The sequence below is a fragment of the Bombina bombina genome, chromosome 2 (assembly GCF_027579735.1).
Source record: "Bombina bombina isolate aBomBom1 chromosome 2, aBomBom1.pri, whole genome shotgun sequence".
NCBI lineage: Eukaryota > Metazoa > Chordata > Amphibia > Anura > Bombinatoridae > Bombina > Bombina bombina.
In genome coordinates this window covers 111,184,608-111,199,959 of record NC_069500.1, presented here as the reverse complement: position 1 = coordinate 111,199,959, position 15,352 = coordinate 111,184,608, and the positions used below count along the sequence as shown (strand labels likewise).

At 41.3% G+C, this 15,352-nt stretch overlaps 1 protein-coding gene across 1 annotated transcript in view; it reads left to right on the top strand.

Annotated features, from left to right (window-relative positions):
- The first annotated feature begins 11,197 nt into the window (after positions 1 to 11,197).
- The window catches only part of LIFR (LIF receptor subunit alpha), a 185,572-nt gene continuing 181,417 nt past the window's right edge, over positions 11,198 to 15,352 (top strand). Inside the window, 3 exon segments of the mRNA XM_053699675.1 lie at positions 11,198 to 11,211; positions 13,051 to 13,121; positions 13,124 to 13,166. Coding sequence (XP_053555650.1) covers positions 11,198 to 11,211; positions 13,051 to 13,121; positions 13,124 to 13,166 — 128 coding nt within the window.

Sequence of the window (15,352 nt, the reverse complement as noted above, 5' to 3'; positions counted from 1 at the left end):
GCTCTTGTCAAGTACTTCATTCTGTTCCTCGTCCTTCCATAGCGCAGTGCATGGAAGTAATAGGATTGATGGTTGCAACAATGGACATAGTTCCTTTTGCACGAATTCCTCTAAGACCATTACAACTGTGCATGCTCAGACAGTGGAATGGGGATTATACAGACTTGTCTCCGATGATTCAAGTAGATCAAAAGACCAGAGATTCACTCCGTTGGTGGCTGACCCTGGACAATCTGTCACAGGGAATGAGCTTCCGCAGACCAGAGTGGGTCATTGTCACGACCGACGCCAGCCTAGTGGGCTGGGGCGCGGTCTGGGAATCCCTGAAAGCTCAGGGTCTATGGTCTCGGGAAGAGTCTCTTCTCCCGATAAACATTCTGAAACTGAGAGCGATATTCAATGCTCTCAGAGCTTGGCCTCAACTAGCAAAGGCCAAATTCATAAGGTTTCAATCAGACAACATGACGACCGTTGCATATATCAATCATCAGGGGGGAACAAGGAGTTCCCTGGCGATGAAAGAAGTGACCAAGATAATTCAATGGGCGGAGGATCACTCCTGCCACTTGTCTGCGATCCACATCCCAGGAGTGGAAAATTGGGAAGCGGATTTTCTGAGTCGTCAGACATTCCATCCGGGGGAGTGGGAACTCCATCCGGAAATCTTTGCCCAAATAACTCAATTATGGGGCATTCCAGACATGGATCTGATGGCGTCTCGTCAGAACTTCAAGGTTCCTTGCTACGGGTCCAGATCCAGGGATCCCAAGGCGACTCTAGTAGATGCACTAGTAGCACCTTGGACCTTCAACCTAGCTTATGTATTCCCACCGTTTCCTCTCATTCCCAGGCTGGTAGCCAGGATCAATCAGGAGAGGGCCTCGGTGATCTTGATAGCTCCTGCGTGGCCACGCAGGACTTGGTATGCAGACCTGGTGAATATGTCATCGGCTCCACCATGGAAGCTACCTTTGAGACAGGACCTTCTTGTTCAGGGTCCATTTGAACACCCGAATCTGGTTTCCCTCCAACTGACGGCTTGGAGATTGAACGCTTGATTTTATCAAAGTGTGGATTTTCAGATTCTGTAATAGATACTCTGATTCAGGCTAGAAAGCCTGTAACTAGAAAAATTTACCATAAAATATGGAAAAAATATATCTGTTGGTGTGAATCCAAAGGATTCCCATGGAACAAGATAAAATTCCTAAGATTCTCTCCTTTCTACAAGAAGGTTTGGAGAAAGGATTATCTGCAAGTTCTCTAAAGGGACAGATCTCTGCTTTATCTGTTTTACTTCACAAAAGACTGGCAGCCGTGCCAGATGTTCAAGCATTTGTTCAGGCTCTGGTTAGGATCAAGCCTGTTTACAGACCTTTGACTCCTCCCTGGAGTCTAAATCTAGTTCTTTCAGTTCTTCAAGGTTTTCCGTTTGAACCTTTACATTCCATAGATATTAAGTTACTATCTTGGAAAGTTTTGTTTTTAGTTGCAATTTCTTCTGCTAGAAGAGTTTCAGAGTTATCTGCTCTGCAGTGTTCTCAGCCCTATCTGGTGTTCCATGCAGATAAGGTGGTTTTGCGTACTAAGCCTGGTTTTCTTCCGAAAGTTGTTTCTAACAAAAATATTATCCAGGAGATAGTTGTACCTTCTTTGTGTCCGAATCCAGTTTCAAAGAAGGAACGTTTGTTACACAATTTGGACGTAGTCCGTGCTCTAAAATTCTATTTAGAGGCTACTAAAGATTTCAGACAAACATCTTCCTTGTTTGTTGTTTATTCTGGTAAAAGGAGAGGTCAAAAAGCGACTTCTACCTCTCTTTCCTTTTGGCTTAAAAGCATTATCCGATTGGCTTATGAGACTGCCGGACGGCAGCCTCCTGAAAGAATCACAGCTCACTCCACTAGGGCTGTGGCTTCCACATGGGCCTTCAAGAACGAGGCTTCTGTTGACCAGATATGTAAGGCAGCGACTTGGTCTTCACTGCACACTTTTGCCAAATTTTACAAATTTGATACTTTTGCTTCTTCGGAGGCTATTTTTGGGAGAGAGGTTTTGCAAGCCGTGGTGCCTTCCATTTAGGTGACCCGATTTGCTCCCTCCCTTCATCCGTGTCCTAAAGCTTTGGTATTGGTTCCCACAAGTAAGGATGACGCCGTGGACCGGACACACCAATGTTGGAGAAAACAGAATTTATGCTTACCTGATAAATTACTTTCTCCAACGGTGTGTCCGGTCCATGGCCCGCCCTGGTTTTTTAATCAGGTCTGATGAATTATTTTCTCTAACTACAGTCACCACGGTACCATATGGTTTCTCCTATATATATATTTCCTCCTGTCCGTCGGTCGAATGACTGGGGTGGGCGGAGCCTAGGAGGGACTATATGGCCAGCTTTGCTGGGACTCTTTGCCATTTCCTGTTGGGGAAGAGAATATCCCACAAGTAAGGATGACGCCGTGGACCAGACACACCGTTGGAGAAAGTAATTTATCAGGTAAGCATAAATTCTGTTTTCAAATCTGAAATCCCTTGATAATTTAGTAAGGTGATCACAATAGCAGTAGTTTCCATCTGGCTATTTCAATATTCTTACCTATATTTACTCTTCAACAAAGGATGCCAAGAGAACAAAACTGTTGGTAATAAAACATAATTTATGTAATAACTTACCTGATAAATTCATTTCTTTCATATTAGCAAGAGTCCATGAGCTAGTGACGTATGGGATATACATTCCTACCAGGAGGGGCAAAGTTTCCCAAACCTCAAAATGCCTACAAATACACCCCTCACCACACCCACAATTCAGTTTAACGAATAGCCAAGAAGTGGGGTGATAAAGTGCGAAAGCATATAAAATAAGGAATTGGAATAATTGTGCTTTATAAAAAAAAATCATAACCACCCCAAAAAAAGGGCGGGCCTCATGGACTCTTGCTAATATGAAAGAAATGAATTTATCAGGTAAGTTCTTACATAAATTATGTTTTCTTTCATGTAATTAGCAAGAGTCCATGAGCTAGTGACGTATGGGATAATGACTACCCAAGATGTGGATCTTTCCACGCAAGAGTCACTAGAGAGGGAGGGATAAAATAAAGACAGCCAATTCCTGCTGAAAATAATCCACACCCAAAATAAAGTTTAATGAAAAACATAAGCAGAAGATTCAAACTGAAACCGCTGCCTGAAGTACTTTTCTACCAAAAACTGCTTCAGAAGAAGAAAATACATCAAAATGGTAGAATTTAGTAAAAGTATGCAAAGAGGACCAAGTTGCTGCTTTGCAAATCTGATCAATCGAAGCTTCATTCCTAAACGCCCAGGAAGTAGAAACTGACCTAGTAGAATGAGCTGTAATCCTTTGAGGCGGAGTTTTACCCGACTCAACATAGGCAAGATGAATTAAAGATTTCAACCAAGATGCCAAAGAAATGGCAGAAGCTTTCTGGCCTTTTCTAGAACCGGAAAAGATAACAAATAAACTATAAGTCTTTCGGAAAGACTTAGTAGCTTCAACATAATATTTCAAAGCTCTAACAACATCCAAAGAATGCAATGATTTCTCCTTAGAATTCTTAGGATTAGGACATAATGAAGGAACCACAATTTCTCTACTAATGTTGTTAGAATTCACAACTTTAGGTAAAAATTCAAAAGAAGTTCGCAACACTGCCTTATCCTGATGAAAAATCAGAAAAGGAGACTCACAAGAAAGAGCAGATAATTCAGAAACTCTTCTGGCAGAAGAGATTGCCAAAAGGAACAAAACTTTCCAAGAAAGTAATTTAATGTCCAATGAATGCATAGGTTCAAACGGAGGAGCTTGAAGAGCCCCCAGAACCAAATTCAAACTCCAAGGAGGAGAAATTGACTTAATGACAGGTTTTATACGAAACAAAGCTTGTACAAAACAATGAATATCAGGAAGATTAGCAATCTTTCTGTGAAAAAGAACAGAAAGAGCAGAGATTTGTCCTTTCAAAGAACTTGCGGATAAACCTTTATCTAAACCATCCTGAAGAAACTGTAAAATTCTCGGAATTCTAAAAGAATGCCAAGAAAAATGATGAGAAAGACACCAAGAAATATAAGTCTTCCAGACTCTATAATATATCTCTCTGGATACAGATTTACGAGCCTGTAACATAGTATTAATCACAGAGTCAGAGAAACCTCTTTGACCAAGAATCAAGCGTTCAATCTCCATACCTTTAAATTTAAGGATTTGAGATCCTGATGGAAAAAAGGACCTTGCGACAGAAGGTCTGGTCGTAGCGGAAGAGTCCACGGATGGCAAGAGGCCATCCGGACAAGATCCGCATACCAAAACCTGTGAGGCCATGCCGGAGCTACCAGCAGAACAAACGAGCATTCCTTCAGAATCTTGGAGATTACTCTTGGAAGAAGAACTAGAGGCGGAAAGATATAAGCAGGATGATACTTCCAAGGAAGTGATAATGCATCCACTGCTTCCGCCTGAGGATCCCGGGATCTGGACAGATACCTGGGAAGTTTCTTGTTTAGATGAGACGCCATCAGATCTATTTCTGGAAGCTCCCACATTTGAACAATCTGAAGAAATACCTCTGGGTGAAGAGACCATTCGCCCGGATGCAACGTTTGGCGACTGAGATAATCCGCTTACCAATTGTCTATACCTGGGATATGAACCGCAGATATTAGACAGGAGCTGGATTCCGCCCAAACCAGAATTAGAGATACTTCTTTCATAGCCAGAGGACTGTGAGTCCCTCCTTGATGATTGATGTATGCCACAGTTGTGACATTGTCTGTCTGAAAACAAATGAACGATTCTCTCTTCAGAAGAGGCCAAGACTGAAGAGCTCTGAAATTGCACGGAGTTCCAAAATATTGATCGGTAATCTCACCTCCTGAGATTTCCCAAACTCCTTGTGCCGTCAGAGATCCCCACACAGCTCCCCAACCTGTGAGACTTGCATCTGTTGAAATTACAGTCCAGGTCGGAAGCACAAAAGAAACCCCCTGAATTAAACGATGGTGATCTGTCCACCACGTTAGAGAGTGTCGTACAATCGGTTTTAAAGATATTAATTGAGATATCTTTGTGTAATCCTTGCACCATTGATTCAGCATACAGAGCTGAAGAGGTCGCATGTGAAAACGAGCAAAGGGGATCGCGTCCGATGCAGCAGTCATAAGACCTAGAATTTCCATGCATAAGGCTACCGAAGGGAATAATTGTGACTGAAGGTTTCGACAAGCTGAAATCAATTTTAGACGTCTCTTGTCTGTTAAAGACAGAGTCATGGACACTGAATCTATCTGGAAACCCAGAAAGGTTACCCTTGTCTGAGGAATCAATGAACTTTTTGGTGAATTGATCCTCCAACCATGATCTTGAAGAAACAACACAAGTCGATTCGTATGAGATTCTGCTAAATGTAAAGACTGAGCAAGTACCAAGATATCGTCCAAATAAGGAAATACCACAATACCCTGTTCTCTGATTACAGACAGAAGGGCACCGAGAACCTTTGAAAAAATTCTTGGAGCTGTAGCTAGGCCAAACGGCAGAGCCACAAACTGGTAATGCTTGTCCAGAAAAGAGAATCTCAGGAACTGATAATGATCTGGATGAATCGGAATATGCAGATATGCATCCTGTAAATCTATTGTGTACATATAATGCCCTTGCTGAACAAAAGGCAAGATAGTCCTTACAGTTACCATTTTGAACGTTGGTATCCTTACATAACGATTCAATATTTTTAGATCCAGAACTGGTCTGAAGGAATTCTCCTTCTTTGGTACAATGAAGAGATTTGAATAAAACCCCATCCCCTGTTCCGGAACTGGCATAATTACTCCAGCCAACTCTAGATCTGAAACACAATTCAGAAATGCTTGAGCTTTCACTGGATTTACTGGGACACGGGAAAGAAAAAATCTCTTTGCAGGAGGTCTCATCTTGAAACCAATTCTGTACCCTTCGGAAACAATGTTCTGAATCCAAAGATTGTGAACAGAATTGATCCAAATTTCTTTGAAAAAACGTAACCTGCCCCCTACCAGCTGAGCTGGAATGAGGGCCGCACCTTCATGTGGACTTAGAAGCAGGCTTTGCCTTTCTAGAAGGCTTGGATTTATTCCAGACTGGAGATGGTTTCCAAACTGAAACTGCTCCTGAGGATGAAGGATCATGCTTTTGTTCTTTGTTGAATCGAAAGGAACGAAAACGATTATTAGCCCTGTTTTTACCCTTAGATTTTTTATCCTGTGGTAAAAAAGTTCCTTTCCCACCAGTAACAGTTGAGATAATAGAATCCAACTGAGAACCAAATAATTTGTTACCCTGGAAAGAAATGGGAAAGTAGAGTTGATTTAGAAGCCATATCAGCATTCCAAGTTTTAAGCCATAAAGCTCTTCTAGCTAAAATAGCTAGAGACATAAACCTGACATCAACTCTGATAATATCAAAAATGGCATCACAGATAAAATTATTAGCATGCTGAAGAAGAATAATAATATTATGAGAATCATGATCTGTTACTTGTTGCGCTAAAGTCTCCAACCAAAAAGTTGAAGCTGCAGCAACATCAGCCAATGATATAGCAGGTCTAAGAAGATTACCTGAACACAGATAAGCTTTTCTTAGAAAGGATTCAATTTTCCTATCTAAAGGATCTTTAAACGAAGTACCATCTGACGTAGGAATAGTAGTACGTTTAGCAAGGGTAGAAATAGCCCCATCGACTTTAGGGATTTTGTCCCAAAATTCTAATCTGTCAGACGGCACAGGATATAATTGCTTAAAACGTTTAGAAGGAGTAAATGAATTACCCAATTTATCCCATTCTCTGGAAATTACTTCAGAAATAGCATTAGGAACAGGAAAAACTTCTGGAATAACCACAGGAGATTTAAATACCTTATCTAAACGTTTAGAATTAGTATCAAGAGGACCAGAATCCTCTATTTCTAAAGCAATTAGTACTTCTTTAAGTAAAGAACGAATAAATTCCATTTTAAATAAATATGAAGATTTATCAGCATCAATCTCTGAGACAGAATCCTCTGAACCAGAAGAGTCATCAGAATCAGAATGATGATGTTCATTTAAAAATTCATCTGTAGAGAGAGAATTTTTTAAAAGATTTTTTATGTTTATTAGAAGGAGAAATAACAGACATAGCCATCTTGATGGATTCAGAAACAAAATCTCTTATGTTATCAGGAACATTCTGCACCTTAGATGTTGAAGGAACTGCAACAGGCAATGGTACATTACTAAAGGAAATATTATCTGCTTTAACAAGTTTGTCATGACAATTAATACAAACAACAGCCGGAGGAATAGCTACCAAAAGTTTACAGCAGATACACTTAGCTTTGGTAGTTCCAGCACTAGACAGCGATTTTCCTGAAGTATCTTCTGACTCAGATGCAACGTGAGACATCTTGCAATATGTAAGAGAAAAAAACAACATATAAAGCAAAATTGATCAAATTCCTTAAATGACAGTTTCAGGAATGGGAAAAAATGCCAATAAACAAGCTTCTAGTAACCAGAAGCAAAGAAAAAATGAGACTGAAATAATGTGGAGACAAAAGCGACGCCCACATTATTTGGCGCCTAAATGCTTTTTGGCGCCAAAAATGACGCCACATCCGGAACGCCGACATTTTTGGCGCAAAAGGACGTCAAAAAATGACGCAACTTCCGGCGACACGTATGACGCCGGAAACAGAAAAGATTTTTTTGCGCCAAAAAAGTCTGCGCCAAGAATGAAGCAATAAAATGAAGCATTTTCAGCCCCCGCGAGCCTAACAGCCCACAGGGAAAAAAGAGTCAAATTTTAAGGTAAGAAAAAAATTGATTCAAATGCATTATCCCAAATATGAAACTGACTGTCTGAAAATAAGGAATGTTGAACATCCTGAGTCAAGGCAAATAAATGTTTGAATACATATATTTAGAACTTTATAAATAAAGTGCCCAACCATAGCTTAGAGTGTCACAGAAAATAAGATTTACTTACCCCAGGACACTCATCTACATGTTTGTAGAAAGCCAAACCAGTACTGAAACGAAAATCAGCAGAGGTAATGGTATATAAATAAGAGTATATCGTCGATCTGAAAAGGGAGGTAAGAGATGAATCTCTATGACCGATAACAGAGAACCTATGAAATAGACCCCGTAGAAGGAGATCACTGCATTCAAATAGGCAATACTCTCCTCACATCCCTCTGACATTCACTGCACGCTGAGAGGAAAACCGGGCTCCAACTTGCTGCGGAGCGCATATCAACGTAGAATCTAGCACAAACTTACTTCACCACCTCCATAGGAGGCAAAGTTTGTAAAACTGAATTGTGGGTGTGGTGAGGGGTGTATTTATAGGCATTTTGAGGTTTGGGAAACTTTGCCCCTCCTGGTAGGAATGTATATCCCATACGTCACTAGCTCATGGACTCTTGCTAATTACATGAAAGAAAAGTTAATTAGAAAGATTTTAAAATAAAATGATCATAAAATATTGCACTCTGTCTAAACCATGAAAGTTTTTTTTAATTTTGACGTCACAGTCCCTTTTAAGAAAGTAATTGTGGTATAACAACTTGGCATGGTGTTTTATGTAGATCATTCTTGTGGAAACTTCTTTTACATTTTTTCAGCAGGTTGTCTGCACAATTCACCCTGACATTTATATGTACCATAATGCTTTATTGACATGACAAGGAAATCAGTGTCTTGCCAAAGCTGTTGGCACATAGATATTGATTAACAAACGGAATACATAATGATTATAATTCTTATTGATAATAAATCCTGTCTTGTTCATGTTAGGTCCCCTGTATGTATCTGCATTAGGGTCCCCTGTGTGTATCTGCATTAGGGTCTCCTTGCGTGTATCTGCATTAGGGTCCCCTGGGTGTATCTGCATTAGGGTCCCCTGTGTGCATCTGCATTAGGGTCTCCTTGCGTGTATCTGCATTAGGGTCCCCTGTATGTATCTGCATTAGGGTCCCCTGTGTGTATCTGCATTAGGGTCCCCTGTGTGTATCTGCATTAGGGTCCCCTGTGTGTATCTGCATTAGGGTCCCCTGTGTGTATCTGCATTAGGGTCCCCTGTGTGCATCTGCATTAGGGTCTCCTTGCGTGTATCTGCATTAGGGTCCCCTGTATGTATCTGCATTAGGGTCCCCTGTATGTATCTGCATTAGGGTCCCCTGTGTGTATCTGCATTAGGGTCCCCTGTGTGTATCTGCATTAGGGTCTCCTTGCGTGTATCTGCATTAGGGTCCCCTGTGTGTATCTGCATTAGGGTCTCCCTGGGTGTATCTGCATTAGGGTCTCCTGTGTGTATCTGCATTAGGGTCTCCCTGGGTGTATCTGCATTAGGGTCTCCCTGGGTGTATCTGCATTAGGGTCCCCTGTATGTATCTGCATTAGGGTCTCCTTGCGTGTATCTGCATTAGGGTCCCCTGTGTGTATCTGCATTAGGGTCTCCCTGGGTGTATCTGCATTAGGGTCTCCTTGGGTGTATCTGCATTAGGGTCTCCTTGTGTGTATCTGCATTAGGGTCTCCTTGTGTGTATCTGCATTAGGGTCTCCTTGTGTGTATCTGCATTAGGGTCTCCTTGTGTGTATCTGCATTAGGGTCCCCTGGGTGTATCTGCATTAGGGTCTCCTTGCGTGTATCTGCATTAGGGTCTCCTTGCGTGTATCTGCATTAGGGTCTCCTTGCGTGTATCTGCATTAGGGTCTCCTTGCGTGTATCTGCATTAGTGAGCCTTATACTGTGACAAATTGACAGATACTCTGAATTGTTTTTTGCTGTCTCGGTTTTCACCCAGGAGAATTTATATCTTTTGTTCGTTTGTTTTATAAAGCCTGGGTTTGTCTTTGTAAAGTAACCACAGACCCATCTGCTTATGGCATCCTATCTAGGCCAGTGGGTAAGGAATGAGCTTCTGATATGGATCATGTTGCACTGTTTACTTGACCTTTCCTGCACAAGCTTTCATGGTTGGCTGTGCCTGCTAGTCTCTGTCTCCAGCAGAGTCTGAAGGTTAGAACAACACATTAACATCTTATTAAAGGGACAGTAAAAGGCTTGTAATTTTACATTTCCGTTGTGTTGCAATTGAATAACATATCAGACAATTCTTAATGTTTTCAAAACAATAAACATAATTTTTACTGCCATTGTTTTTCAATAGCCAAACTCCACACACCATTTGCCTTATTTGGAGGAGTCACTCTGGGCATTTAGTTCAGACAACAAGGCCACAGTCATAAAGTTAATATAGAATGCATTATTTTATGTATAAACTGAAATGATAGAGAGGGAGACAGCGCAATCCTCGATTCAAGGTAGTATTTATTGTAAGACAATCACAACACGCTAGTAATGTAACACTTACTAGATAGATAAAATAACGCCCCAAAATCCAGGGGACAGAACAGTTCAATTCAGTCCGATATAAAACGCCCGGCTTGTGGCACACCTACTTCAGCTGACGTCATCACCAACACATCTCCTACGGAATCTTAGCAGGACCACCAACGCTGATTGTTTTGAAAGACAGACATCTCCTGTTTGACTTGCCAGATTTTGGGGCGTTATTTTATCTATCTAGCAAGTGTTATATTACTAGCGTGTTGTGATTGTCTTACAATAAATACTACCTTGAATTGAGGATTGCGCTGTCTCCCTCTCTATCATTTTTAGTTTGTTGTTTTTCCATCTGTGGAGGAGAAACCCACAGATTTTTGTACAGCTGCATTCCCCTGGCTTGACACAGCCTCTTTCTGGAGTCTTTGAATATTGGAAAGTTTCATTTCAACTCTAAGGCTCATGATGTATGGTATTTATCGCTGCCTTCTCTGTTCTGTTTTTCATTATTTTATGTATGTAGCAGGGATAGCCTTGAGAAATCAGCAGGGTGCATTTAAAGTTATTAAAATTAGAAATTGCTCAAAATTTCAGGGATAAATTACATGAAAAGGGGGCAAAATAAATAAACTATAGATAATGAAACAACTTTGCAATGTAACAAACTTTTTTTTTATATAATAAAACTCTGAAGGTGTTTTGACAACTTAAAGGGACAGCATACGCCATTCACCAGTTCCCCTGTTAACAACATCTCTACTGTGTGGCTTCAGCAGACATTAGATTAAAACTTCAAGTCATCAACATGTATGTTGCAAGGTTAGGCTAGAATCCTGCCATGTCCTCTGTTTTTAGGACTGCAAAAAAATCACAGTTCTTATACTTAATAATGAAAGTATATTGCAAAACTGTTTTTACTATAATTAATTAATTAAAGGACCGCTCAATGCAGTAGAATTAAATTATTAAAGTGAATGTAAATTTTGATGCTAAAGTGCCCGTTTTTTAAAAATTCGATTAAAAACAGGGGCACTTTAATTCATCAAAATTTACATTTCACTCCTGTTGTGAAAAAAAACTTACCTTTTAAACTTCACAGCAGCTCCAGCTTCCTCCACCCGTCGCAAAGCCTCTTCCTGGGTCTAAAATGAGGAACCCGGCTTCCTCCAATCACTGCGTTGAATCGGACACTGATTCCACCGGGGGGAAGCCATGATTGGAGGATGACCTATCCATTTCTGACATCAGAAATGGCTTGCGACAACTGGAGGCAGCTGGAGCTGCTGTGAAGTTTAAAAGGTATTTTTTCACAACACAAGTGAAATGTAAATTTTGATGAATTAAAGTGCCCCTGTTTTTAATAGCATTTTAAAAAACGGGGCACTTTAGCATCAAAATTTACCTTCACTTTAACAAGTACATAATAAAGGCAATTCATTAACACTCTGAATTTCATATAACCAGTAAATAGTTTTTTTCTGACACTTATTTTTTTCTCCCATTTTCCTGGCACCCTGTATCACATGACAGACATCAGCAATCACAGAATAGTACAGTTTACGTATACCCTGTGAGCTTGTGCACATGTCTAGTAGGATATTATTAAATAGAAAGTGTGTTTTCCTAACACATTGCTGCCCATGTATAGAGTTGGCTACTCGTTATTTTTTTTTTCTACTGGTCTCTGTAAGCAGTATGTGTCCTTTCACGTCTTGTGAGCTGTCTTCCTGCCGGACAGCTAGACTGCAGGTAAGTGCTTTTTGTCTTCTAGGTACTGGAGACTCGGCACTTTAAAGGGACAGTTCAACCATAGAATTGTTATTGCTTTTAAAAGATAGATAATCCCTTTATTACTCATTCCCCAGTTTTGCATAACCATACACAGTTATATTAATGTACTTTTTTACCTTTGTGATTACCTTGTATCTAGGTAACCTTCTTCCGCCCCCTGATCACATGACTGTGACTGTTTATTATCTATTATCTTAAATTTAGCATCGTATTGTGCTAGATCTTAAATAACCCCCTGTGCCTGAACACAGTGTTATCTATATAGCCTACATGTACTTTCTGTCTCTTTGAGTTGAAAAGAGATTTAAAATGCATGTGATAAGAGGCAACCCTCAAAGGCCTAGAAATTAGCATATGAGCCTACCTATGTTTAGTTTAAACTAAGAATACCAAGAGAAAAAAAGCAAATTTGATGATAAAAGTAAATTGGAAAGTCAATTAAAATTAAAAGTCCTATCTGAATAATGAGTTTAATTTATACTTAGACTTAAAGGACTGGGAGCAGGTATAGGCAAGGTGTCTGTACACGGACATTGGTGTCCGTGACTAGCCCTTGCAGTGTCCACCCAACACTAAGTATATCTTTTCCTTTCTGATTAAATAATAGGAATAAAAAAAAAATATGTAGTGTGAATAAGTTAGTGCTTGTCAAGAGACTGCTAGCGATATTGGGGTGATAAGTTATGGAATTAATAAAGCCTGAGTGAAATACTGGATGTGTATCTGCATCTGTATAATTACACCCAGCTCTATACAAAGACACAGTAGTGCATTGGCACATGCGTATAGGCATGCTTGTATAAGAATACCAAATTACAGTTTTTTCCCAGATTTTATTTTTGACCTTCAGTATATTTTCTATTTCAGATGCTCCAGAATTCTTTCAGAGTCTAACTGTTTAACACACAATTTAGAAACTTTGGTTTGCTCCTGGACTTCTCTAACCCTACAGAGAATGGAATTGAATATAAAGTTTGCTTTGAGTAAGTATTTTTTACTTTTACTCTCCTACCTGCATTCACTTTCTGAATTTTTAGATATGTTTTACTACTGTATATTGTTTTTCTAAGTAGTTTTTCTATGTTTGTTTATGGAGTGTGTGTCCACCATAAGCTTACTGGTGTGTTTATAGAAGCTAGTCCTGGGTGAAAAAAAGCATTGGCAGTAGTTTCTTCTGGGACAGTTGGTCCTGTCTGAGTCTTTCAGGTATACCAGTAGCAGAGATTCTGGCTGCACCTATCCCTATAAGAGAGACCTGCTACAGAGTCCTGTGAGCCTGTAAGCATAAGAGCTGGCCTTGTGAGCCCCAATTGTGTTTTTTTTTTAGTGCAGGGAAAGGAATCAATACCTACTTGAAGAAAGTGAGTGTGGTAGAGGGGACATTAACTGCCTTAAATGAGCAGTGAGGCAGAGGGATCTGTTCCTCCCTAGAAGCAGACAGGCAGAGGGGTCGCTACTTGCCTGGGAGCCCATTGAGACCAGCCCAGCTGGGGGAGATACAGAGGATGGCTTGACCAGTCTCAGCAACGATAGCTCTGGCCCACTATCGGAGGCTAGAGGGATCTATTCCTGCCTAGAAGCAGACAGGCAGAGGGCTCTATTCCTGCCTAGAAGGAGCAGTGAGGCAGAGGGCTCTATTCCTGCCTAGAAGCAGACTGGCAGAGGGGATGATACCCTCCCAGGAGAGAGCTGGCAGGGCAGAGGGGACGCTACCTGCCTGGGAGTCCACTGAGACCAGCCCAGCTGGGGAGATACAGCCGGCTGGCTTGACCCCAGTCTCAGCAAGATTTGCTCGGGATAAAGGGATGTCCAGGACAAGGGAAGTGTTCTGATGTACTCATTCGGGAGGTACCAGGCGGTCCTTCACATTTGGTGGCCAAGCCACTGGGATTGATTCCTTGTCTTGCTGAACAGAGAGAGGAGCTGCACCATCACCCAAAAGCTATGGAAGCGGAGCTTCATATGGCAAATGCAGCCAAGTGCTAGACCCACCTTAACCTGTTATTTCTGCACAGGACAAGCTGGGATGGAGGGATGTGCTGCCTAGCTATCAGTCCCTAAACAGCACTTAAAAGATCCGTCAACGGCAGCCAGTGAAGGATCGCAGCCTGGCGATTATGGATTATGCAGACGGAAAAATTCCACAGCAGAGTTCAGAGAAAGTTGTCAATTTACCGAACCAACCCATCCGAAGCAGCCATCCGGGTATGACGAATGCCGAGGTGGTGAAGCAGATCACCAGGTATCAGAATATTCAGACGGCTGAGATGCTGGGATCAGATACCTCTAAATGGGAAGTTTCCGATATTGAATTGTAGCGGGTCCTCTGTACCCAGACTGGTAATACCCACTAAGTCTGCTTCCTCCAATCAAACGTCAACCAATGAACCTCCGCTGGATACCTGCCGCTATTAGAATAACTGCCGCTGCAAGTTGTTATAGCTAACCCCAAAGAAACAATTGCACAGAAAACACAGCTTTTATATACATTTCCAACAAAGGGAAGGTAGTCACCACATAATCAATAGAAACCAAGTATTATACAATGGGACAAACATCAGACAATGGTTAGTTAAACAAGATTCTAATCACATCCTGACTTACAAAAGGACAATGGATGACTCACACAATAACAGACACTTCATACCTAGACTAGATATGCAGACACCATAACAGCTGGATTAACGGGTTGGTCCCAGCATTAGAGCAGGAAGTTCTCTAAATTGGGGGGGGGGGGGTGCAGGCAATGCTGAATTGGGCTGTCACCTTATACTCCAACAAAACACAGGAACCCCAACTCTGTGTCAGGGCCCCCAGTTCTAAGAGTCTCTGAGAATTCATGGAAACGGGGTAAACCCTGAATCCGGTGTAAAAGTACTCCAAATGTACCCTGGACACCTGCTTTCCAAATCATAGAATCCCCTCAAGTTCCTGGGTCCATAGTCGGTGGGGGAGAAGGTTGGCCTGCAGTCCATCTCAAAGTACAAAAAGTAATGGAAGCTTCCGTTACATCACCCCCCCCCCGGGGTACGCTAACCATGGACCAGACCTTCCACTGGTTTGGACTTGAGGTAGTCAGATGGCCCAGCACAAAACTCTCTTCTATTTATTGTTTTTGGCACTGGGGAGTGAGAATGCTGACCACCTCTCCTGGAACGCGCTAAGCTGC